General features: G+C 35.7%; 1 protein-coding gene and 1 pseudogene across 2 annotated transcripts in view; one reads left to right on the forward strand and one right to left on the reverse strand.

Moving 5' to 3' along the window:
- LOC144291519 (uncharacterized) overlaps window positions 1–24793 on the forward strand; it is a 49000-nt gene extending 24207 nt beyond the window's left edge. The window contains exon 2 of one of the 2 annotated variants that reach the window (XR_013358817.1): window positions 24652–24793. Coding sequence is in view for 1 of the 2 variants with exons in the window: in XM_077861108.1 (XP_077717234.1) it covers window positions 19140–19336 (197 nt within the window). In the remaining variant the exon portion in view is untranslated. Of the gene's footprint in view, window positions 1–19139; window positions 19511–24651 lie in introns of those variants that run through there. The other variant, XM_077861108.1, reaches the window with a different exon arrangement.
- Window positions 14469–17087, reverse strand: LOC144291338 (large ribosomal subunit protein eL24 pseudogene; annotated as a pseudogene).
- Window positions 24794–24840: the final 47 nt, after the last annotated feature.

The following is a 24840-nucleotide window of genomic DNA, read 5'->3' on the forward strand; positions in this document are numbered from 1 at the left end:
GTTTTGTCTGGGTTTTCCAGCTGTTTCATATGTGAGAGTAATCTGGTCTCTGCTGCTCCATTTTGGCCATGGTCATAAGGTTCCCCTTATTTTTTCATGAATTCTTTACATATTGGAGAGATCGACCTTTATATATGCTACCTGTTCAAATATTTTCTCTTAGTCCGTCTTTTATCCTTTGACTTTGTTTATGGTGGTTTATTTTTCATAAAAAAGCCTTTTCTTTTCTGAATGCTGTCACATTTAGTTAACATTTTCTTTTGTGTGTCTGGGCTTCAGATCACTTTATTTTATTTAAACTCAATTAATTAACATAGAGTGTATTATTAGTTTCAGAGGTGGAGTTCAGTGATTCAGCAGTTGTATGCAACATCCAGAGCTCAAAAGCCCTGTTTCCACATACACTCCTAGGGGTTGAGGCTTCAACATATGAATTTGAGGGGAGACACAATTCAGCCCACAACAGGCCATATTAGGAATGGGTATAAAATTTTGTCAGGCTTTTTAGCATTAATGAAGATAATCATCACTTTTGCCCTTACTTATATTACTATAATAAATTATAACAATGGGCTTCTTAATATTGAATTATTTTTATATTACTAGAGTAAATCTCATATGAGCACAAGTATTATTTCTTTGATGTTTTGGATTCTGTTTGCTAATATTTTATTAAGGATTTTTGCATTAAAATTCCTAAGTAATATTGGTCTGCAATATTTTTGTCTTGTTTATCATGTGTACATATCAATGCTATACTTGCTTTGCAAAAGAATTTGGGAGAACTGTTTATTTCCTTATGTACTAGAATAATATTTATGCCATTGGAATTATCTGATCTTTGATGCTTTCAGGAGAATTTGCCTATGAAATCATCTGCAGTTGGTGTTTTCATGTGGGGTGGTTCCTTAATAACTTTTACAATTTTTTTTTCTATATGACTTTTTAAAACTTTCTGTCTTTATCAGGACCAATTGGATAAATTGCATTTTCCTAGGAAATTATTCAGTTAATTTAGTTCACATTCATTTACAAAGTAATCTCTTATGACTTTAAAATTATCCTATTTTAATGATTATTTCCTTGTTATAATTTCTTATTTTGTGGAAGCCTAGTTACATTTATTGACATGTTTTAAGCATTTGGTTTCAACTCTGTCCTTTGAGAAATACCTATTCCTTGATTGGTGATATTATTTCATTCCTGAAATCCATAGCATAAAAGTTTAAAAATATCTGTGAATTTTAATGAGAAAATTACAATGTATTCCATCTTTACCAAAGATAACCAAACCACGTTTCATAGACTGAAAAAGTATATATCAATTAAATCATGTAAGTATAAGTAATACATAACAATTTGAAAGTAAATAAATTCAAATTGTTCATAAAATATTACATGATGACAATTTCTTGTGTTCTCAAAAGGAGAAAGAAATGATTTGATAGTGGGTGATAGAAGAGGGTGCAAAAAAGTCATTCCTGAAAGGTTCATTCTTCTTTCCACATGATCTTTATCAGTTTTACCTTAAGAAGGCTCATGATTATTTTGCACTTAAAATTAAAGTTACAGCAATTGAAAACATCTTCAGGGCAAAATAAAACATAAGATAGCTTTGATACACATGCACATAGCCAACGAACTGCAGAGTGCAGATCTGTTGATAGAGATAGGCCTGCTTAGCAAAATATCAGATCATCCAGTCATGGAGCTCAATTCAAATATGCTCCATTTGAAATTTTCTTACCAGAAATGTATTGTGTAAATTAGTGACTATCTTTTACTATTCTTTTCTTAGAGATTTATTTATTTATCTTAGAGAGAGAGAAAAAAAGAGTGCCTGCAAGCTGGAAGGAGGGAGAGAGGGAGAGAGAAAGAATCTCAAGCAGACTCCCTGCTGAGCAAGGAGCCGACTCAGGGCTCAATTCTAAGACCCTGAGATCGTGACCTGAGCCGAAATCAATAGCCAGTTGCTTAACTGACTGAGCTACACAGGCATCCCAGTGACTGTCTTTTTCTAAAACTGCAACATTAAAATATCACTTTTTCAAAAAAGATTTTATTTATTTATTTATTTACTTATTTATTTATTTATTTATGAGAGAGCGAGAGTGCACATGATTGAGGGGAAGAGCAGAGGGAGAGGGACAAGTAGACTCCGTGCTAAGCTTGGATCCCTACACTGGGCTCACTGCCCCAACTCAGAGATCATGACTTGAGCCAAAATCAAGAGTTGGACACAACCAAATGAGCCACAGGCATTCCCAAATAGTACTTCTTTACAGTGAATTTAGCTAGTATAGTTTGAAAATAGATATAACAAGAAAAAAAAAGAGAGCCTGAAAAGCAATATAACTTTTCAAGAGTTTTTAAAAAAAAATTAAAAAAAAATTATTTATTCATGAGAGACACAGAGACAGAGGAAGAGACATAGGCAGAGAGAAGCAGACTCAATGCAGAGAGCCTGATGTGGGACTCGATCCCAGGACTCCTGGGATCATGCCCTAGGCCAAAGGCAGACGTTCAACCGCTGAGCCACCCAGTGTCCCAACTTTTGATAAAAAGTCATTGAAATCAACAATCATTACATGAATTGAATCTGTATTTCAATGTTATTGCTCTAATCGATAAGAAAAGCTAAAATTATCACATTTACCTTTATTCTGGTAGGGATATTAATGATTCATCCAACATATTGCTCCTTTAGACACAACATTTCTTAGTTTGGTAATCATGTCCTTTCAAGTTTTAACTTAGCACCTTGATTTATACTTTCAATTGTTCTTGTATAAAATTCCAAGCTGTTAATTAGTTTAAAAGATCTCACAATCTGATTCTCAGAAATCTTTCCAAATCTTTCATTTTCCTCCCTTCTCCAAGAACTTTGTGTTTTATGCTATGCTGACGTGCTTTTACTTTTTAACATTTGACCTACTCAAATGTAAAAGCTGTTTCTTTACCTTCAGTAACCTTAAGGCCTTTTGTTTTTCCTTTTATAGAGGAGACTCAGCTTAAATTTCACTTATTTGGGAAAGTATTCTCTGTCTCCTAGATCAGGTCAGTCATTAGGTTCCCTTGTTCTGGCTTCCACAGTACCCTGTATTTCTTTAATTACAATAGCTTGTATTGTAACTGCTGGCTTCACTGTATGTCTTCTGAACTCTCAAGCTCCAAGCAGCAGGCATTGTTTATCTTCTTCATTCCTAACTCTTCATCATATAACAAGCTCCCTGTAAGTATTTCTCTCATGGATGAGAGAATAAATAGATAAAACAAATTGCTGCAGTAAATAGGTTCTTTTAAAAGTATATCAAGCCTACCATTAAAAAATAGTTTTTTGATTGCAAAAAATTATTTATTTGTGTCTGTATCTGTCGCCCTGCGATGAGAATGAAAAGAACTCTGAGGCATAGGTACAGAGAAAGTAACGCCTCCCAGCTATGACAAGTGACTTGTGAAAAAGCATGTCTACATTATAAACATTGCTAATTTAATCCTTTAGCTTCAACTGAGAATTGGCATAGAAAAAATTTGAAAATATTACACTTTATAATCTAAAACCTACCCAGTATCACTCCTATAGAGAAGGTATTTTACAGAAAAGAGAGATGATTATGTAGCAAATTGGAGATTGGGGAGAACTTTTTCCATAGTTGTTGATTTGTTTAAGGATTTACTATGAGTTTTAAATTAGATTCTTAACTTGTTCCTTTAGAAGAATGTAGACATTTGAAGCGGTATTAATTACAACTTTATTTTAGAGAGTTAACAGTATTTTTAACCTTAGTGATCTCGTTTTATTAACACTGCACTTTCAGCTAGTCTGTGCTATTTGTAAAAATTATCTAATTTTAAATGGTGACAAATATTGGCGTGAAAGCACTCAAATGATTTTTACAAGATGACTTAAGAGCTATGCATAATCAGCCTAAATCTGTATCAAATTAAGAAAAAAAAGGGGTCTCTTCCCTTATTTTAAAAAGCAAAAGAGCTCCACCTGGTGTCGAAGAAAACTACTGAACAATTTTTATTTGATGATTTAGAAATTTTCATTTTCTATAAATTGTAATTCATAATGCTTTTCTCAGTATCCTATTCTATTTATAGGAGTGCTAAATATTGTTTCTAAATTATGCAGAATTAGCTTTTTTTGTGGAAAAAAAACCCTAATGCATTTCTGATAAAAATGGGCCTTTCCTCTAATGTTTTATTTTTTATTTTTTAAAGATTTTATTTATTCATGAGAAACACAAAAAGAGGCAAAGACACAAGGAGAGGGAGAACCAGGCTCCCTGCGGGGAGCCCCATGTGGGACTTGATCCCAGATCCCGAGTTCACACCCAGAGAGAGCCAAAGGCAGATGCTCAACCACTGAGCCACCCAAGTACCCCTTCCCTCTAAAGTGTTAAAGAGTTTTAGAAAAGTTTCTCTTCCGTGCATGTCCTTCATAGTACCTGTGGTGGAACAGTAGCAAAGCTCCTCATGGATGGAGGGCTCCAGCTGCTGTGCTTTGAGATCCATCTACCCCTTGGTTTGTCCTAGGCCATACTTCCTACTGGCTGCTCCAGCCAAGGACTGAATACAGTAATACTGAGGCCCACCTCATCCAGGAACACAGGTGTGACTCCTTTGTTGGCCCACCTTGTCTCCAGGACATCTCAGATGTGTCCATTCAACCATCTCTCAATCTTATTCTTGCAGATTAGGCTTGCATACAGTCTGAGAGCTCTCCCAGCTTTCCCCAGTTCCCTCCTTATTTCCTTGTACACAGGCATTTCCTTCTAATAAAATCCTTGTACTTTTCATTTATGCATTTTAAATAAAGATTGCATATAACTTAAGGGGTACAGCATGATGATTTGATACATATATGCATGGTGACATGAATACCAGATTCTCAAGCTAATTAATATGTCACTTCCTCCTCCACTTGTGTGTGTGTATGATGAGTGCTGCTGAAATCTACTCTCTTAGCATATTTCCAGTGATCAATGCAGTATAATTAAATATAATCATCTGCCCATACCTTAGATCTCTGGCTTATTCATCCTACACAACTACGACTTTTTACCCTTTGACCAATGTCTCCCTATTCCTTCAGACCCTGATAACCACTCTTCTACTGTCTGCTTCTATGAGCTCTACTTTAAAAAAATTATTGTTGAAGTATAATTGACATACGTTATATTAGTTTCAGGTATGCAACATATTGGTCAGACAATTCTATGATGAGTCAGCATTCACCATAGTAAGTATAGTCAGTCACCATCTGTCACCATACAATGCTATCACAATATTATAGACTATGTTTCCTCTACTATATTTATCTCTGTAACTTATCTATCTTATAACTGGAAGTTTGCACCTCTTAATCCCTTTTATCTATTTCACCAATCCTTCCACCCACCTCCCAACTAGCAACCACCAGTTCTCTGTATTTAAGAGTCTGGTTTTTTGTTTGTTCATTTGTTTTGTCTTTTATATTCCACATATACTTGAACTCATATAGTATTTGTCTTTTTTTGTCTTATTTCACTTAGCATAATACCCTCTAGGGCCATCTGTGTTGTTTTTGCAAATGGCAATGTATTATTCTTTTTTGTGGCTGAGTCATATTCCTGTGTGTGTTGTGTGTGTGTGTGTGTGTGTGTAGCGCATCTTCTTTGTTCATCTATTGAAAGATACTTTGGTTGCTTCCAAATAAATAGTGCTGTAATAAACATAGGAGGGCATATATCTTCCCAAATTAGTGTTTCTGTTTCCTTTGGGTAAATATCCAGTAATGGAATTACTGGATCATATACTATTTCTATCTTTAATTTTTAAAAATAATCAATTAATTTATTTATTAGAGAGAGAGAGAGAGAACAACCAAGGAGGGATAGAGAGGGAGGGAGAGGGAGAGAGAATCTCAAGCAGACTTCATGCTGAGTGGTGGGGCTAGATCAACATGGGGCTTGATCTCATGACCCAGAGATCATGACCTGAGCTGAAACTAAGAGTTGGACATTTAATAAGGTAAGCCACCCAGGTACCCCTCTTTAATTTGGGGAGGAACTTTCATACTGTTTCTACAATGGTTGCACTAGTTTACATTTCTACCAATAGAGAAAGAGCGTTCCCTTTTCTCTACATCCTGGCCAACTGTTGTTTCTCATGTTGATTTTAGCCATTCTGACAGATGTGAAGTGGTGTCTCACTGTGGTTTTGATTTGCATTTCCCTGATGCCAAGTGATGTTGAGCATTTTTTCATGTGTCTATTGGCCATCTGTATGTCTTCTTTGGACAGATGTCTATTCAGGGGGCACCTGGATGGCTCATATGGTTAAGCATCTGCCTTCAGCTCAGGTCATGAGCCCAGTGTCCTGGGATCAAGATCCTCGTCAGGCTCTCAGCTCAGTGAGGAGTCTCTTTTTCCCTCTCCCCACTGCTCGTGCTCTCTCTTTTGCTCTCTCTCTCTCTCTCTCTCATAAATAAATAAATAAATAAATAAATAAATAAATATTTAAAAAAATGTCTATTCAGGTCTCTGCCCATTTTTAAATCAGATTATTTGGGGTTTTTTTTGGTGTTGAATTATGTAAATTCTGTATAGATTTTAGATGCTAACCCCTTATTGGATATATCATTTGCAAATATCTTTTCCCATTTAGTAGGTTGTCTTTTGGTTTTGTTGACGGTTTCTTTTGCTGTGCAGAAGCTTTTTATTCTGGTGTAGTCCCAATAATTTATTTTTGCTTTTGTTTCTATTGCCTAAGGAGACATATCTAGAATATATTGTTTGAGATCAATGTCTAAGAAATTACTGCCTATGTTTTCTTTTAGGATTTTGTGGTTTCACATATCACATTTAAGCCTTTGACCCATTTTGAGGGGTGTGTGTGTATGTGTGTGTGTGTGTGTGTGTGTGTGTATGGTATAAGAAAACAGTCTAGTTTCATTGTTTTGCATGTAGCTGTCTATTTTCCCGGCACCGTTTATTGAAGAGACTGTCTTTCCCAATTGTTTACCAAGTCCTGTCTCCTTTATTGTGGATTAATTGACCATATACCTGTGGGTTTATTTCTAGACTGTTCTATTGATCTATGTGTCTGCATTTGTGCCAGTATCATACTCTTTTGATTATTATTACAGCTTTGTGGTATAGCTTGAAATCTGAGGTTGTGATACCTCCAGCTTTCTTCTTTCTCAATATTGCTTTGGCTATTTGAGGTCTTTTGTAGTTCTATACAAATTTTAGGATTATTTGTTTTTGTTCTGTGAAAAATGCTATTGGTATTTGATAGGGATTGCATTGAATCTGTATATTTCTTTGGGTAGTATGGTCATTTAAACAATATTAATTTTTTGAATCCATGAGCATAATATATCATTCCACTTGTTTGTAGTATCTTCAGTTACTTTCATCAATGTCTATCCTTTCATGTTAAATCCTGTCTTGGTACTTGCTTCTTAGAGATCCTAGCTACTGTGATACCACTCCTGGAAGTTTTATGGAAAATGTGGAAGTGGAGACATGTCTACTAATATCTAATATTACTTCTAATATTAATAATATTATTTAATATGGAATATTCTAGTGTCTGGGTTGCCTAAATTTTGGTTCTTATGTATTAAATTAGATTTTGACATCTTAAACTCAGGTCTGAGTCTCTCCCTGCTTGGCTAACTAGTGTATGTGTGGAAAAGGGCATGTGTCTTTTGAGCCGGCTAGGCTTTGAAGCTCCATGGTCACATGTTGGATTTCTAAGTTAGCCGACAATCTTATTGTTTGTATCAGTGAAAAGGGCATTTGGGCAAGAATGAGTATGAATCCAGACAAATCCAATACTTCCTCTAGAAAAATGTCTTCAAGGATTTTTTTTTAAATGTACAGAGGGAAGGACTTGAACATCATTTTTGTACCCACATGATCAATTATATTCAGTATTGCATTTCAATATTAAGTGCTGGCAATGATTCAAAAGCAGATTCAGATGTATTTGACTTTATCATTGAAATGGGGCATACACTACTGAAATATTCTAGGGAATAATCAATGTTACAGAGTGAAAAACACTTTGCAGTTCTTGACAGAAAGGCACTTGAGCACCAGTAACTTACAACTCCTGGAAACTGCCCAGGGGTCTTGTGTCATGGCTATGTTCTTGGTTTACTTTCGACTCTCTGATAATAAGTATTACTGATAGTAAGTATAGTGATAATATCACTAAAAGGTAATACAACTCTAGGAAAATAAAACTTCACGCTACTTTGTAGTGTGTTATAATGGAAAGAACCATAGCCTGAGAGATAGAATATCTGCATTCGAGTTGGCTTTGCTACATGATGACTCTTAAGACCTTGGGTGAGCCACTTACCTTCTTTTGACCTCTGTTTCCTTATCTTTAAGATGGTGGTATAAATCTTTAACTCCTAACCCTGGGAAACGAACTAGGGGTGGTGGAAGGGGAGGAGGGCGGGGGGTGGGGGTGAGTGGGTGACGGGCACTGAGGGGGACACTTGACGGGATGAGCACTGGGTGTTGTTCTGTATGTTGGTAAATTGAACACCAATAAAAAATTAATTTATAAAAAATAATCTTTAACTCACACAGTCATTAGACTTGAAATAATTCTCACAGAAATATTTGATAAACTAAAGCACCACATTAAAGTTATATTATCATTGCTTAATTGTATTTCTTTTTAAAAATATTTTATTTTTTAAGTAATATCTACATTCAACATGGGGCTCAAACTCACAACCGAGAGATCAAGAGTTCACATCTCTAGTGACTGAGCCAGCCAGGCACCCCTATTTCATTGTATTTTTAATGGGATTATCTTTTTTAAAAAATATTTTATTTATTTATTTGAGACAGAGAGAGATAGAGTGAGAGAGAGAGAGAGCAAGCAGAGGGAGAGGCAGGCTCCCCACTAAGCAGGGAGTCCAACATGGGGCTCAATCCCAGGACCCCAGGATCATGACCCTAGCCAAAGACAGATACTTAACTGACTGAGCCACTCAGGCACCCCAATTTGTAATGAAATTATATGCTAAAGAAGTCCTGTAGGTATTCTGACCTTTTACGGGAGGTATGGATTTGGGGACTAATTACATGTATATTGCTGTTTTAAGAATGATTCCTAATGACTTTAGCTTGGAGTTAGTTAGAAAGACATTACAAGAAAGTCGGGGTATGTGTCTCAGGTGTGTCAGCTGCCCCATATCTGAAAAAATCTGAATAGCTCTGATTTCTATCACTCTTGTGTATACATTATAATAATATCTATTATCTACTCAAGACAACATTTAACTAAATGTCTTGCTACTCCATTTTTTATGAAATTTAAAGCATTATACACATTCAGATTAAATTGTTTATGAGTTTGCTTTTTAAGTAGTTATGAAAATAATATTTACATATTCAATTTATCTTATCAAAACTGATATTCTAACAAGAAACACTAGGGGGCATTCATTGCTTTGTTCAAAGACATTTGTATACTTTAGTTTTATACTTTCAATGCAATTTGTTCATATGGTTGAGAAATAAAATATGAAAAATTTCATATTCTAAAATATTCAGCATAGGGAAAATTCATGGTAATTACTATCAGGGCAATTTAAGAATAATATATGTTATAAAATGTAAAAATGTTGGTTAACAGATTTGTGTTTTAACATAGTTTAGATTTATATAAAATTAGCAAATCTAGGGGTTTACAAAAAAGTCAGCGTATCACTGAATACTAAACAAACAAATGTAAAAATAAAAAATAGATAGGTGGGCAACAGGGCACAAGGATACCCGATATATACTGAGGTTATAATGGAAACAAATCCTTAAATAACTTTTAATGTGATTTCTATTGAAATCTATCAACAAATAATACAAAATATCAAGTTTTCAGATTTTCTAGCATGGAAAAACAAATTTAACATAACATTAGATTTACCTTTATTTAAAATGCACATGAGGGGATCCCTGGGTGGCGCAGAGGTTTGGCGCCTGCCTTTGGCCCAGGGCGCGATCCCGGAGACCCGGGATCGAATCCCACGTTGGGTTCCCGGTGCATGGAGCCTGCTTCTCCCTCTGCCTGTGTCTCTGCCTCTCTCTCTCTCTCTCTCTCTCTGTGACTATCATAAATAAATAAAAATTTAAAAAAAAATAAATAAAATGCACATGGACTTTGAAAATATAAAAATAAATTATGGCATAGAAGTAACATTAATGAGTTAAGTGAATGTATGCATTCCTAAATTGCCATTTTATTATAAAGTATCACTGAAGTTGTTCCACTTTTATTTCCATTCTAAATCTTTATTATTATACTTTTCTATTCTTTGACACCTTATGCCATTAACTTGTTCATTTATGAATACAACTGTTTGGCACATTCTATATTCACAAGGTATTGTGCTGGGTATTATAATTCTCAAAATAGTGTGTGTATGCCACAGCAAAATGTGAACAATATTTTGAGACTAAGTACAAATCCTCAAAAACTTTTGCTATGAGATAACTTTAAAAAGCAGTAATTTCTTTTAGCCTTAATCTCTTTTGGACTGGTCATATGGCTAAATATTTATTTTCTTGATTAGACCACAATATGTAAAGTCATACTAAATTTTATATACAGGTAACTTTATAAAACTATGTGGCTTAACAAAAATCCAAGGAAACAAAATTTTCACAGCACTATTATCCATAATTTTTATATTTATATGTGAAAATTTTAAAAATTCAAGTATCATAAACATGAATTTTTTTTTTTTAGTTTCAGAAGTAGAGTTTAGTGATTCATCAGTTGCATATAACACCTAGTGCTCATCATATCAAGTGCCCTCCTTAATGCCCATCACCCAATTGCCTCATTCCCCCACCTACCTCCCCTCCAGCTCAAATGAAATCAGAGAGGGAGACAAATGATAAATATGAATCCTAACAAGTTTCACTCTTGCCTTTAGAAATTCATTTTTCAGATCAAAGAAGGGTCAAAGAAAGTTAAATACATTGAAATAATATGTAGAAAGTCCTTTTAAAAGTAAAAAGTGCTGGGGCACCTGGGTGGCACAGTCAGTTAAGCATCTGACTCTTGGTTTTGGCTCAGGTCATGATCTCAGGGTCCTGAGTTCCAGTCTTGCATCATTGGGCTCCACATGCTCTGTGCAGAGTCTGCTTCAGATTCTCTCCCTGTCCCTCTACCCAGTCCTGTTTGCACACATACACCCTCTCTACAATAAATAAATCTTAAGAAAGGTATAAAGTACTGTTTATTACTGCAGAAAGTTGTTACTTTGGGGTTTAAATTCTGATTTTGATATTTATCAGCTCAGTGTTTTTTTTTTTAATTTTTATTTATTTATGATAGTCACAGAGAGAGAGAGAGAAAGAGAGAGAGAGGCAGAGACACAGGCAGAGGGAGAAGCAGGCTCCATGCACCGGGAGCCCTACGTGGGATTCGATCCCAGGTCTCCAGGATCGCGCCCTGGGCCAAACACAGGCACCAAACCGCTGCGCCACCCAGGGATCCCTCAGTGTTTTTATCTGTAAAAAATAGGGATGACAACTCATTTTATGACTTCTTCCCTCCCTTTTTGCTTCACTACTTTCCTGAGAAATGACAATCTAGTTGATTGATAGTTTCTAGGTAGGTCAGAAGGCTGAAGATCAAGGGAAAGATGAAGAGCAAAGGAAAATTATGTCAAATAAGGGAAAAGTATAGAGACTTATAGAATTGTAGAAAAATGGAAGTTTCAATTGTTTTGTAACACTACCAACCTAAAAGATGAAAAAAAAATGATGAAGGAATATTTCCATCTTGTAAGTCACTAATCTTATAATATCTTGGTTTTCAAATTTCTCTGTGTGGGTTATCTGTTTTATGGATTATTTTAACATGCTTTGGAACTACCACTGATTTCTTCTAATAAGCACCATTTCTGTTCTGTCTCCTATATTATAAATTGGTGTGGGATTAGGAAATGCAATAATAGATTAATTTAAACATAATTGGAAAAGTAATTTAGTTAACATTGCAAAGAAAAAATATGCTTTTTGGATTATTCATTGTTATTTTTTTCTTTCTGCTACTCTCTTTTTGTTACTCTCTTTATGTAGATAATTAGGAAGTTTAATAAATTTGCCCTCCTGGGTGAGGATTTATGTATGAGAGAGTAAAGCATTCACTGTTTTTATAATGAAGGGCTCTGTTTTAGAATCAGTGTTTTTGTTCAAATATTGTAGATGTGCCTGGTGTGGGAGGGGTGTGAGATGTATTCTGGGAAGTAGCTGGTGGTGACATCAGAATCCAAAAGAGCATGTTCAGTTTTAAAAAATCATACTTAATTGTATAATTACTTTGATGTGTTCTTTTATTTTTAACTTGTTTTAATCACCCAGTGCTCATCAAGACAAGTGCACTTCTTAATCCCCATCACCTATTTCACCCATCCCTCCACCCATCTCCCCTCTGTTAACCATCAGTTTGTTCTCTATAGTTGAGTCTGTTTCTTGGTTTCTCTCTCTCTTTGTCCCCCTTCAGTCATTTGTTCCATTTCTTAAATTCTACATATGAGTGATATCATATGGTATTTGTCTTTCTCTGACTGATGTATTTCACTTAGCATTATATTCTCTAGCTTCATCCACATCATTGCAAATGGCGAGATTTCATCCTTTATATGGCTGAATAACATTAAAAGGTATGTATGTTCCGTGTCTTCTTTATCCATTCATCAACCAATGGACACTGGGGGGCTTCTATAATTTGGCTTTTGTAGGTAATGCTGCTATAAACATAGGGATACATGTATCCCTTTGAATTAGTATTTTTGTATTCTTTGGGTAAATACCCAATAGTGTGATGCTGGGTCATAGGGTTCTATTTTTAAGAACCTCCACACTCTTTCCCAGAGTGGCTGTACCAGCTTGCATTCTCACCAACAGTGCAAGAGGGTTTCCTTTTCTCCACAACCTCACCAATATTTGTTGTTTCCTATCTTGTTAATTTTAACCATTCTGACAGGTGTGAGGTGATATCTCATTGTAGTTTTGATTTGCATTTACCTGATGGTGAGTGATGTTGAGCATCTTTTTATGTGTCTTTTGGCCATCTGTATATCTTCTTTGATGAAATATATATTCGTAGCTTTTGCTCATTTTTTAGTGAATTATTTGGTTTTTGGGTGTTGAATTTTTAAGTTCTTTATATATTTTGGATTCTAACACTTTATCAGATATGTCATTTGCAAGTATCTTCTCCTATTCCAAAGGTTGTCTTAGTTTTGTTGATGGTTTCCTTTGCTGTGTAGATTTTTACTGTGATGTAATCCCAATAGTGAACTAAAAGCAAAAGTGAACTATTGCTTTTGCTTCCCTTGCTTCAGGGGACCTATCTAGAAAAAAATTGCTATGGGTGATGTCAGAGAAATTACTGCCTGTGTGCCCTTCTAAGATTTTTAAGGTTTCGGATCTCACATTTAGATCTTTCATCCATTTTGAATTTATTTTTGTTTATGGTGTAAGAAAGTAGTCTAGTTCCATTCTTCTGCATGTTGTTGTCAAGTTTTCCCAACACCATTTGTTGAAAAGACTATCATTTTCCCATTGGATATTCTTTCCTGCTTTGTTGAAGATTAGTTGACCATATCATTGTGGATTTATTTCTGGATTTTCTATTCTGTTCTATTGATATAGGTGTCTATTTTTGTGCCAATACCATACTATTTTAATTACTACAGTTTTGTCATATAACTTGAAGTCCAGAATTGTGATGTCTTCAGCTTTGCTTTTCTTTTTCAAGATTGCTTTGGCTATTCAGAGTCTTTTGTGGTTCCATAGAAATTTTAGGATTGTTTGTTCTAGCTCTATGAAAAATGCTGTTGGTATTTTTGATAGGGATGGTATTGAACATCTAGATTGGTTTGGGTATTATAGACATTTTAAGAATATTTGTCTTCTAACCCATGAGCATGGAATGTCTTCCTATTTCTTTGTGTCATCTTCAGTTTCTTTCATCTGTGTTTTATAATTTTCAGGGTATTGGTCTTTTGTCTCTTTGGTTAGGTTTATTCCCAAGTATCTTATTATTTTTGGTGTAGTTTTATTTATTTATTTATTTTAATTTTAAAATTTTTATTTATTTATTCATGACAGAGAGAGAGAGAGAGAGAGAGAGAGAGAGAGGCAGAGACATAGGCAGAGGGAGCAGCAGGCTCCATGCAGGGAGCCGGACGTGGGACTCCATCTAGGGACTCCAGGATCCCACCCTGGGCTGAAGGTGGCGCTAAACCACTGAGCCACCTGGGCTGCCTTTTGGTGTAGTTTTAAATGGGATTTTTAAAAAAATTTTATTTCTGCTACTTTATTTTTGGTGTATAGAAATACAAGAAATTTCTCTATGCTGATTTTGTTTCCTATGAATTTACTGAATTTATCAGTTCTACTTTATGTATTCATTTTTTATACTTAGATGTTTATTTAAACATCTGATCCACCAACTTTGCATTTTCCACCAACCCAGTGTGCAGAAACCTTTACAGGCTTCACAGTCTTTTGCTTAGCCTTCAAGGGAAACTCTGAAGCAGCCATTGCTGTCTTTTTTGATGTTTGCTTAGCCTCTTTGGGTTCCTTGGCAATCCTGATGGTTCTTGTTGAGCATTTCTAACTTCAGGCTTCTGATTCCTCTTAGCCATTCTATCAGCAAGAGATGGCACCAGTGATTGTCTTTTGGAATTTGACTGCATACCAGGTTTTTGTATTTTGAATTTCTTCGGACTGTCCCTTTTTGTGCTTTTTTCTGTAGGGGATAGTCCAGTTTATCTGCTGAGGATTCCTCTGCAAAAGGAATGATAACTGGCATTTTGCATTAAGAAATTGGAAAGCTTTCCTGTCAGTCTTGGCATTGGGTTTCCCATGTCTAGGGTAGATCTTGTACTCACTGAAACTGCACAGCTCCACCTCATGGCTATGGCAGCCAGGAAGAAGGAAAGATGGTGAAGAACTACATTGATATGTTCTTCATCATTACTTTACATTGAAATTTCAAGTAATCTGGTATTTTTAGGTTTATCAGAAAGGGGCAATAGATTTAAAAGAAGGTTGAGAAACAAATTGTAGACAGCTTTTCTTAGCACAATATGATCTTTTGTTTTGCAAATGAAAGCACTGCAGGATTCTTGGGCATACAGTATACAATTTAATCTTGTAAGTTTTTATTTATTCATAGGAGGTGGGGAGGAGTCCTATATCTACTTTAGAAATGAGGTGTGTTTGGGACTGTTTTCTTTCCCCTTTAATCTTGATAATATGGTGGGCAATGCCTAGTTTTGATAACTACCATAGAAAATGAGGCATTTAGAGTAATAGCATGGGACCAACAGGGCAGCTTCTCCCACAGAATCCTTTGAAAGCATTTGGGACCTTGAAAAAGTGTAAGAAACATGAATCTAAGGACACCAGCAATCCTATGGTCCATGTCTAATTGGTTCCATTGATATTTGATGGCCCCAAAACTTGGTCTTCTCCCTAAACTACTGATAGTATCATGAATTCACCTCACCCTCAGCCTGCTTGTTATTCCGTAACCAGAATCTTTAGTGATCCACCCACATATTTCACATTGAGTACATATATTCAGCCTGGTATTTAGAGCCCTCCATATCTTACCTGCCCAATGTAATCTCTCATGAGTTCTTATTCTACTCTCTACACTTAGTTAAACCTACCAGTGTGCTTTTTCTAAGATTATACTACATTTTCTCACCTTTGCACATTTTCTCCTTCTCTTCCATTTACTAGGAATATTTTCTTCATTTCCATCTACCAGAATTCTATTAATCGTCAAGATACATTCACATACCAAATCCTTTGTTAAGCCTTCTTACTATTGTTTGGCTGTGACACTCCCCTTTTCTGAGTTATATATTTAGCTGATGCTTTCACCAGGTTTTATGACCTGACTTATGATATAGTTATTTTATATTTTTTGCTCTGTCCTTGAAGGACAGAGCAATATCTTTCCCATAAGGTTTTGTCTTTTCATACAATGTCCAAAACAGCTTGACTTATAGAAGGTACTCAACAAAAATTAGTTGAATTAGGGTTAATTTCCAGATCTATCCATGAACTTCCTACTGACTTCTCTCTCACGCATTTAGTAGAGTTTTAGAATAATGAAATTGAAATTACAGATCACCTGAAAAGCAGGCATACTTTTAAAGATGTGTACCTCAATGATTAATTCTTCTAAAAAAGTGATTTTAAGGAAATATTTTACACTCATTCATAGAACAACCAGAAATAAAACATTTTTGCATTATTTTCTTACTAATATTAGGTGACGTCAAAGACTGTTGTTCAACACATTACAGTTCTGGAAATCATATTATAAAAGAAATTGATACAGAGGAGATCATATTTTGAAACTGTATAATTCTCAGGCACTGGATATATGCCTGATCAAGGACTTTGGCATGCTATTACTACCAATATATTTTTAAAAAGCAAGTCTATAAATTCAATAACTCTTTTTAAAAAAATATTTATTTTTTTATTTGAGAGAGTGAGTGTAAGCACGCATGAGTGCACATACAAGTGTGCATAAGCCAAGGGAGGGGCACAGGGAGATAGAGACAAGCAGACTTGCTGGTGAGTGGCAAGAACTGGATTCGGGCTCCATCTCAGGACCCTGAGATCATTATCATTATCAGGGTCTCAGGACCCTGAGATCATTTCATCTTGAGATGAAATCAAGAGTTGGATACTTAACCCACTGAGTCTCCAGGTCCCAATTCAATAACTCTTAGTGGTCATATTTCAGAATTTAAATATACTCTTGGTCATACAGAATCATCTATTCTTAACTTCCACAGTTTCTTAGATGAAGAACCAAGATTCAGAGAGCATAAGTGACTTGCTCAAGATCTTAACAGCAGGTGTGTGGCAAAGCAGTGAGGGAAACTTTTTTTTTTTTTTTTTTTTGATTCTCAGTTAAATAGTTTCTTTAGGAGTTCATAATATCTTTTCAACAAAATATACAAAGTGAGATTAAAGATACTTGACCTATTAATTTTACCAGGATTTAACATGATGTGCCATGAAGTGTAAATATAACCCATTAGACAGTCCTATAGTTTACATTTTACTTAGCTAAACATTACTTTAGCTTAATATGTAAAATGTTCAATTAACAAAAAAATCTACTTGACTCACTAAACTGCAAGTTCTTAGAAAACTGACTTAGCCCCACGTCTCTTTCAAAAGCAGTATATTTCAAAAGATTTTGAAATAATTCCATTTCTCCCTCTAGATTTTTCTACAGTAAACTATGCATTAAATTTATTCTTGTGAACATTCTTTTTTTTTTTTTTTTAAAGATTTTATTTATTTATTCATCAGAGACATACACACACAGAGAGGCAGAGACACAGGCAGAGGGAGAAGCAAGCTCCATGCAGGGAGCCTGACATGGGACTCGATCCCAGGACTCCAGGATCATGCCCTGGGCCAAAGGCAGGCGCTAAACTGCTGAGCCACCCAGGGATCCTCTCTTGTAAACATTCTTTAAAGAAAACTCCCAGTATAGAGAATGGAAATATCACAAATCTTGGCTTCTCTGAATACAGGCCTCCTGCCCACCCCTTCTTTCTGAAGATTTGTCGTAGAAATGTAGGGGGAGGATGATGATATTTATGAGTTGATTTTGTTGTAGTAAGACACCCTTGAGCTCTCAGTGGCAAAGCACACTGTAGGTTTGTTTTCACTTATGTCATAGTCTGGGGCAGGTCAGGCAGTCTGTTGAGGCAACTCTTTTCTCAGAGATGCCTTAGGTATTTGATATTGCTATTTTGGATGCCCAGCTCCATACATGGGGAAAGGAGAAGAGGAGGAGAGGAAGAATGCTTGAGAGAGAGAAGAAAAGATTATGTGAGAACTTTTGCTAAGGACTGGACTTAGATGTGATTGCTTCCACTCATATTTCTTAGGCCAGAGCTAGCCACATGAGCCCATCCAGATCCTTTTATGTTGGGAAATGCAACCTTCCCGTGTGATCAGGAAGAAAGTGCACACTTGGTTTGGTTGGTGTACACAGGTTTTTTCCTTTCTATAGTTTATGGGTGTAAGTATAGATATAGGTATACACACACACACACAGAAGCTTTTAAAAAATAGTTGTAGCTATTTATTTATTTATAAAAAAGATTTTATTTATTCATTCATGAGAGACACAGAGAGAGGGAGAGGCAGAGACACAGGCAGAGGGAGAAGCAGGCTCCATGCAGGGAGCTGGACGCAGGACTCGATCCTGGGACTCCAGGATCACACCCTGGGCTGAAGGTGGCGCTAAACCACTGAGCCACCCGGACAGCCCTAGTTGTAGATTTTTAAAAAACTCTTTCCACTGCCTCTTTGAGTGACAACTTGGTATAGAAAACTGAAATAGTGAGTAAAAGCCTTGAGAAATGAGATGCAGCTTATTATTAAGCAGGTTGAAGCAGCAGAGCAGAGTACTGAATAGCAGGTTTGCCTTTAATTTTCACTTGGGGTAACCCATTCATTAAGCTTAAATCATGTATATAAAGGATTTATTGAAATCTTCAGCCATAGGAACAACCTGAAGTTGGACAAATTATTTTATTTTATTTTTAAAAAGATTTTATCTATCATCTATCTATCTATCTATCTATCTATCATCTATCTATCTATCTATCTATCTATCTATCTATTTATTTATGAGAGACACAGAGAGAGACAGAAACATAGGCAGAGGAAGAAGCAGGCTCCCTACAAAGAGCCTAATGTGGGACTCAATCCCAGACTCGGAGATCACAACCTGAACCAAAGGCAAACACTCAACTGCTGAGCCACACAGGTGTCCCTAGGCAAATTTCTTTAATAAATAAATTTCATAAGATGAGGCTTAACACCAGTGGTGTGCTGGGTAATATATAGGGTAGGAGGAACCCCTGGTTTACAGCACCTGCCAATTTCTATGGTGTAAATGCTTCCGCAACTGCCAAACTCAAAAAAATTGATGAATATTTAGCAATTGGCACTCCAACAAGCCAGTTGCAGCACACTAGCACTTAAAGACCCACTCCCACATCCAATTAGTGAAGCCCAGGAAGCATTCTCTGTTTTCTTGTATAGGCAATCAACAGCCAACACCACGTCCTCCTCTATCTCCACCACAACGGCCACCAAGTATTAGCTGTGAACAATGGACCAGGTCCTGTGCTAGGAACTTTATGATCTTTCTTCACATCCTCACAGACACCTCTGAGGCAGGTATTAATGTTTCCATTTTACAAATGAGAAAACTGGTGCTTGACTATCTCAAACAGTGAGTTAAATAGTGAGTAATTGGCAGGGCCAGCATAGAAAACAAATCTTAAGGTAGCTTAAACGTAGGAAGGCTTTGAAGCCAAAATCTGTAGCAAACATCTTGTCACTTGGAGAATAAAGAATCAGACTTAGTAAAGTTCTTAGGGACTTCTGAGAATTTTTCAAAACCAAAAAACTATCATGCAAAACTTATAATGTGTCCTATTACTTTCAAACTTTAGCTGGCATGGAAGTGTCATAAGTACCCTTAATATATCGTTTAATGTTTTAAGTTTTTTTTTTTTAAGATTTATTTATTTATTTTAGAGAGAGAGACAGAGAGAGAGAATGAGAGAGAGCATGAGTGGGGGGGATGGGCAGAGGAAGAGGGAGAGAGAGGATCTGCACCAAACTCAGCGTGAAGCCTGACATAGGGCTGGATCCCACCACCCTAAGACCACAACCTGAGCTGACATCAAGAGTTGGATGCTTAACTGACTGAGCCACCCAGGCACCTTTTAATTTTTTAGATTTTAAAAATATTTGTGTTCTTCATTTCTTCTGAAGTTTTAATCAGTGGATTTGGAGACTGTATAGAAAAATATCCTATTTAACATAATGTGTATAAAATAAGTGGCATATTTGGGCAATAAAAACTGAATAAAAATATCTATAAAATATTTTTTTTTGAGAGCAAGAAGTAGTTTCCCAATCAGAAATAGATCCTGACAAAGAAATGAGATTTTACTTATTTGGGAAATAAGTATACTGATGCCAGAGTGCTTAACCATATGTTACTTGATTTTTCCCATTTATTCAATTATTATGATTAATTATGCAAAATCCATACAGTTAATGAATTATTCTTTAAGGCTGATGAGTATTTCATGCTTTATGAACCTTTCAGCTAAAAATATGTAGATCTGAGCCATCAGGGAAATTACTTCAATTAAGTTAATCCTTCTCATATATACATAATATATGCTTGTGGTGTGATCTGGAATCCATTTTTATCATAGAAATAGCATCTGAGATTTTAAAAATATTAAGACCATTAAAATACATAACTTATTTTTAGAACTTGGAAAATTGCATAAATCCTAGGTCTCACTTACAGATTGTCCACTTATTTGCATGGTATAAAGTTACTTAACCAGAGAATGGGATTTAGTCATGTGTGCCCTATGTTTCCATTCCAAATGTACAACTATTCTGAAAGTGAGTTATAGGTTTATATCACACAGAGTTACTTGGTTACTGCCTGAAACTGATTTTGACCATCTGTTCAACATAATAAAATGGATATTTATAAAATATATAATAACCTAAGTACAGTATGACTGGTTTCACTATTGATTCTTACTTTTTAAGTGCATCAAACTGCTTATCAAATGGAAAAAAGATGGACTCATTCATTTAGCACATTTACTGATGTTTGCAGATCATGACATTGTGTATTTTGAACACTAAAACACAACCACTTTACTTCATGTGGACGTTATAAGTAATATATTTTTTATTAACTTCACTTTTGAAGTCCAGGCCTAAATTTCTAATTGTCATTCATATAGTGTTAACTATGTGTGTGCCCCACAGGCATCTCCAACTTGGTAAGACACTTGACTTTCTCAGCTGTGTCCACCCCTTGGCCATCTAAGTTCCAATTCTAAAGGAATCACATTTATAAACTATCTCATGGTGGGTTATTTCTAATCTTGCTCATTATTTAATGTAGATGGAGAATCCTCATTTTATAATTATTTCTAATGCCCAGAACCATTCACTTTAGAAGACAGAAGGAACTCTATAAATAGCCCAATTCTTTTATCTGAGGCAAATTTTTAATAGACTTTTAAAAACCTTCTCTTCAAATCTGTAGTTGTTCTTAGGTACTGCAATGGTGAATATACAATGGCATATCTGATCTAAGTTTATAAACAATTATATATACTCAATGGAAGAACAAAAAACTGATTAAACCTTGCTGTGTTATTAGTATCCTGTTAAACTTTCCAGAAAAAGAATAGCACACATGACTTTATAAGTAACCAGTTTACATACTCTTCCTCAGTGTGAAATTATTATTTTCTCATCAATACAAAGTCATTAAAGACATTTTTCATCTAACCACATCTGGGTAGATGTGTGTGAACACATAGGCGTGTGTGTGAAGTCTTTTTGTTTAGGTGTGATATTACATTATAAATAAAAATAGTCCACTTAAAATAATCAGTCCAATGGAAAGATTGGTATCATAGAAGTCCTTGGATTGCCTGGATAATGAGACACTTTTTTTAAAATTTATTTTTTATTGGTGTTCAATTTGCCAACATATAGAATAACACCCAGTGCTCATCCCCTCAAGTGCCCCCCTTAGTGCCCGTCACCCAGTCACCCCCACCCCCTGCCCACCTCCCTTTCTACCACCCCTTGTTCATTTCCCAGAGTTAGGAGTCTCTCATGTTCTGTCTCCCTTTCTGATATTTCCCACTTAATGAGACACTTTGAAATACTGCCAGCACTGTTGGAGAAAGATTTGGGCCATCTTGGTTACACTTTGTTTAGCACACAAGCTGAACAAATGCTCCCAGTATGGTTGGTTCTGAATGTAATTTTTCTTATCTTAGTCATGAAACAGGTCTTCAGTCAAGCATGATTCCAGCTACTTGCTCAATTTTAGGCTATGTGAGATTAGTCAGCAAGAAGAACATCACCTAAATATCTTAAAAATCATGGATAAAGTTATAAGAAGAAAGCAACAAGAATAGTATTTTGGACTTTTTGTTGGGTGAACCTTTCGACCTAGTATGTATGCTTCTGAGAACATAAATGTATCTGTCAGGGTTCGACCAGAGAAACAGAACCAGTAGAATATCTATAGAGGATACTAATTGCAAGGAATTGGTTTGTGGGTTGTGGAGTTTGGCTAGGCAAGTCCAAAGTCTTTCCCTGTCGGGCAAGCCATCAGGAAGGACAGGCTGGAACTTTTGGACATTGTATGAGCAGAAGCTGTAGTCCTTAGGAGGAATTTCTTCTCCAAGGAAAGCCTCAGTTCTACTTTGAAGACCTTTCAATTGATTGAGTGAAGTTACCCAGAGTGTCTAGGATAACTTCCCTTACTTGAAATCAATTGTTTATGACTTTAATCACATCCACGAAATGCCTTCAGAGCAACACCTAGATTAATGTTTGATTGAATAATGGGACCGTAGGCTAGCCAGGTTGATGTATCAAAAAACTATCACCTTGGGGCAACTGGATGGCTCACCCAGTTGAGCATCTAACTCTTAATTTTGGCTCAGGTCACGATCTCAAGGTCCTGGGATGGAACCTTTTGTCCGGCTCCACGCTGAGTGTGGAGTCTGCTTGTCTCTCTCTTGCTGCCCCCCCCCCCGCCCCCACTCCCTGGTCTCTCTCTCTCTCTCTCATAAATAAATAAATAAATAAATAAATAAATAAATAAAATCTTAAAACACACACATACACACACACACACATAACACTGACCTAGGGAAAATAGCCTAAATACAGAAAAAGCTTCACACACAAATCGATTCACTTTCACTAAAAAAACCTGTAAATATGTATAATATTGAGTAAAAGGCAAGTGGTTAAGTTATGACCCATTTATATGATGGACATTATGCTATTAAGCAATATTTTAAAATTATATGGAGGATATAACAATTTTTATGATGTCAACTAAAAATCAGGAGACAGAGTGTCTGATTATAACTTTGTAATCATTTGAATGGAAAAAAATGAATATTTAACAAAATGTTAGAAAAGATAACCTGGGGTGGTATTACTACTGCTGGTTTTCTTTCCTTCTACATTTACATTTTTCAAATTATCTCTAAGAAGCATGTATTACTTTTGTAATAGGAAAAAAATAACATTCTAAAAATGATTGTTCTGAATTTTTAAAAAGATTTTATTTATTCATAAGAGACATACAGAGAGAGGCAGAGACATAGACAAAGGGAGAAGCAGGCTCCTCGCAGGGAGCCCGGTATGGGACTCTATCCCCGGACCCCGGATCACTCCCTGAGCGGAAGGCAGATGCTCAACCGCTGAGCCACCAGGCATCCTGATTGTTGAGGCATCAGAATTTTTAAAATATGCTAGACATTTATTTTTATCAAGACAATTGATTTTCTATTTTTTTGCCAGTAAATTTGTTATAAGGACATTTAAACTTTTATGCCATGGTCATTCTCATAATAAGGCAGGAATATACAACTTTCTTGGTATCCTTTTATAAAAGGCAGAAGAAAAAATAAAGGTCTCAGATTTTAGTGTTTCTTCATTACAGGTGAAAACAGGAAATTCTCAGGCCAACTTATTTGTATATTATTTGTATATTTTTATTCTGCTGTCATAAAACCTGCAGGACAGGGGCACCTGTATGGCTCAGTCGCTTGATTTTCTCTCAGGTTATGGCTTCAGGGTCATGACATGGAGCTGTGTTGGGGGCGGGGCAGCTGTGCTCAGCGGGGAGTCTGCTCTCCCTCTAATCCTCCCCCTGCTTGTGTGCTCTCTTTTTCTAAGATAAATAAATAAATCTTAAAAAAAAAAAAACTACAGGAGAAAAGTTCAGACTTATAACAGGTGAATTCCTTAATGCAAATTCTACTTTATTTCAACTGACAAAAATATTCCTTGAAGTGAATCATTATTGCAGGTGTGATCACATAGAAAGGTTGTATGTACCCCTTTAGGATATTTCATGTTTCATTTTCAGTGAAAAACGCACAATACAAAACTGTATACTCTGTATGATCCCAACTATGTATAAAGTGTATGTTTGTCTGTGCATATGTCTGTGCCTGTGTGTATTTGTGTGTGTGTGTGTGTATGTAATACAATAAATTGTTAACAGTGATCATGTGTGGGTGGTAAAATTATTGTTATATATTCCTTCTTTATTTTCCAAACACTGCAGTGCATTACCATTAAAATCATACAAGCATTTTTTAAAAAAATAGTCTTTAAAAACTCACTTAACTTTTCAAAATGTACATATAACTTTTTGGTATGCATCTGGTATGTAAACAGAATCTATAATGTATTATGTAAAAAAGAATAAGGGAACTTTTGTACTTTGTAAATGGGATGCAGAAAATGATGTAGGTGGAACTCAGGGTTTTTGTAACAAGAACTAAGAATATTTGGTTTATAATGATGCCTTGTAGATGAGCATTCAATAAATGTTCAGTGAATGAATGATGTCCAAATGCCCCTGCCTCCAAATGTCCAAATGTGATATGCCACCTCTTTCCAATCTTATTGACCTTTACCACCTACTACTACTAAACTTCTCTGTTTTCCCTCCTAGGCTGAAAACTTCTTGTGGGCTGAAGCTGCTTCAGATATATCCATTGATTCTGGTATCTAGCCCCAAACTCAGGACATACAGATATCCAGTAAAGGGTTGCTTAAATAAGCCATTGTATCTATCATTGGCAAAATGGTGAATATAAGAGAATGTCTATAAACATAAGCATTCTTCCTTATGACTGCTTTT

Source organism: Canis aureus, chromosome 20, assembly GCF_053574225.1.
Source record: "Canis aureus isolate CA01 chromosome 20, VMU_Caureus_v.1.0, whole genome shotgun sequence".
Lineage (NCBI taxonomy): Eukaryota > Metazoa > Chordata > Mammalia > Carnivora > Canidae > Canis > Canis aureus.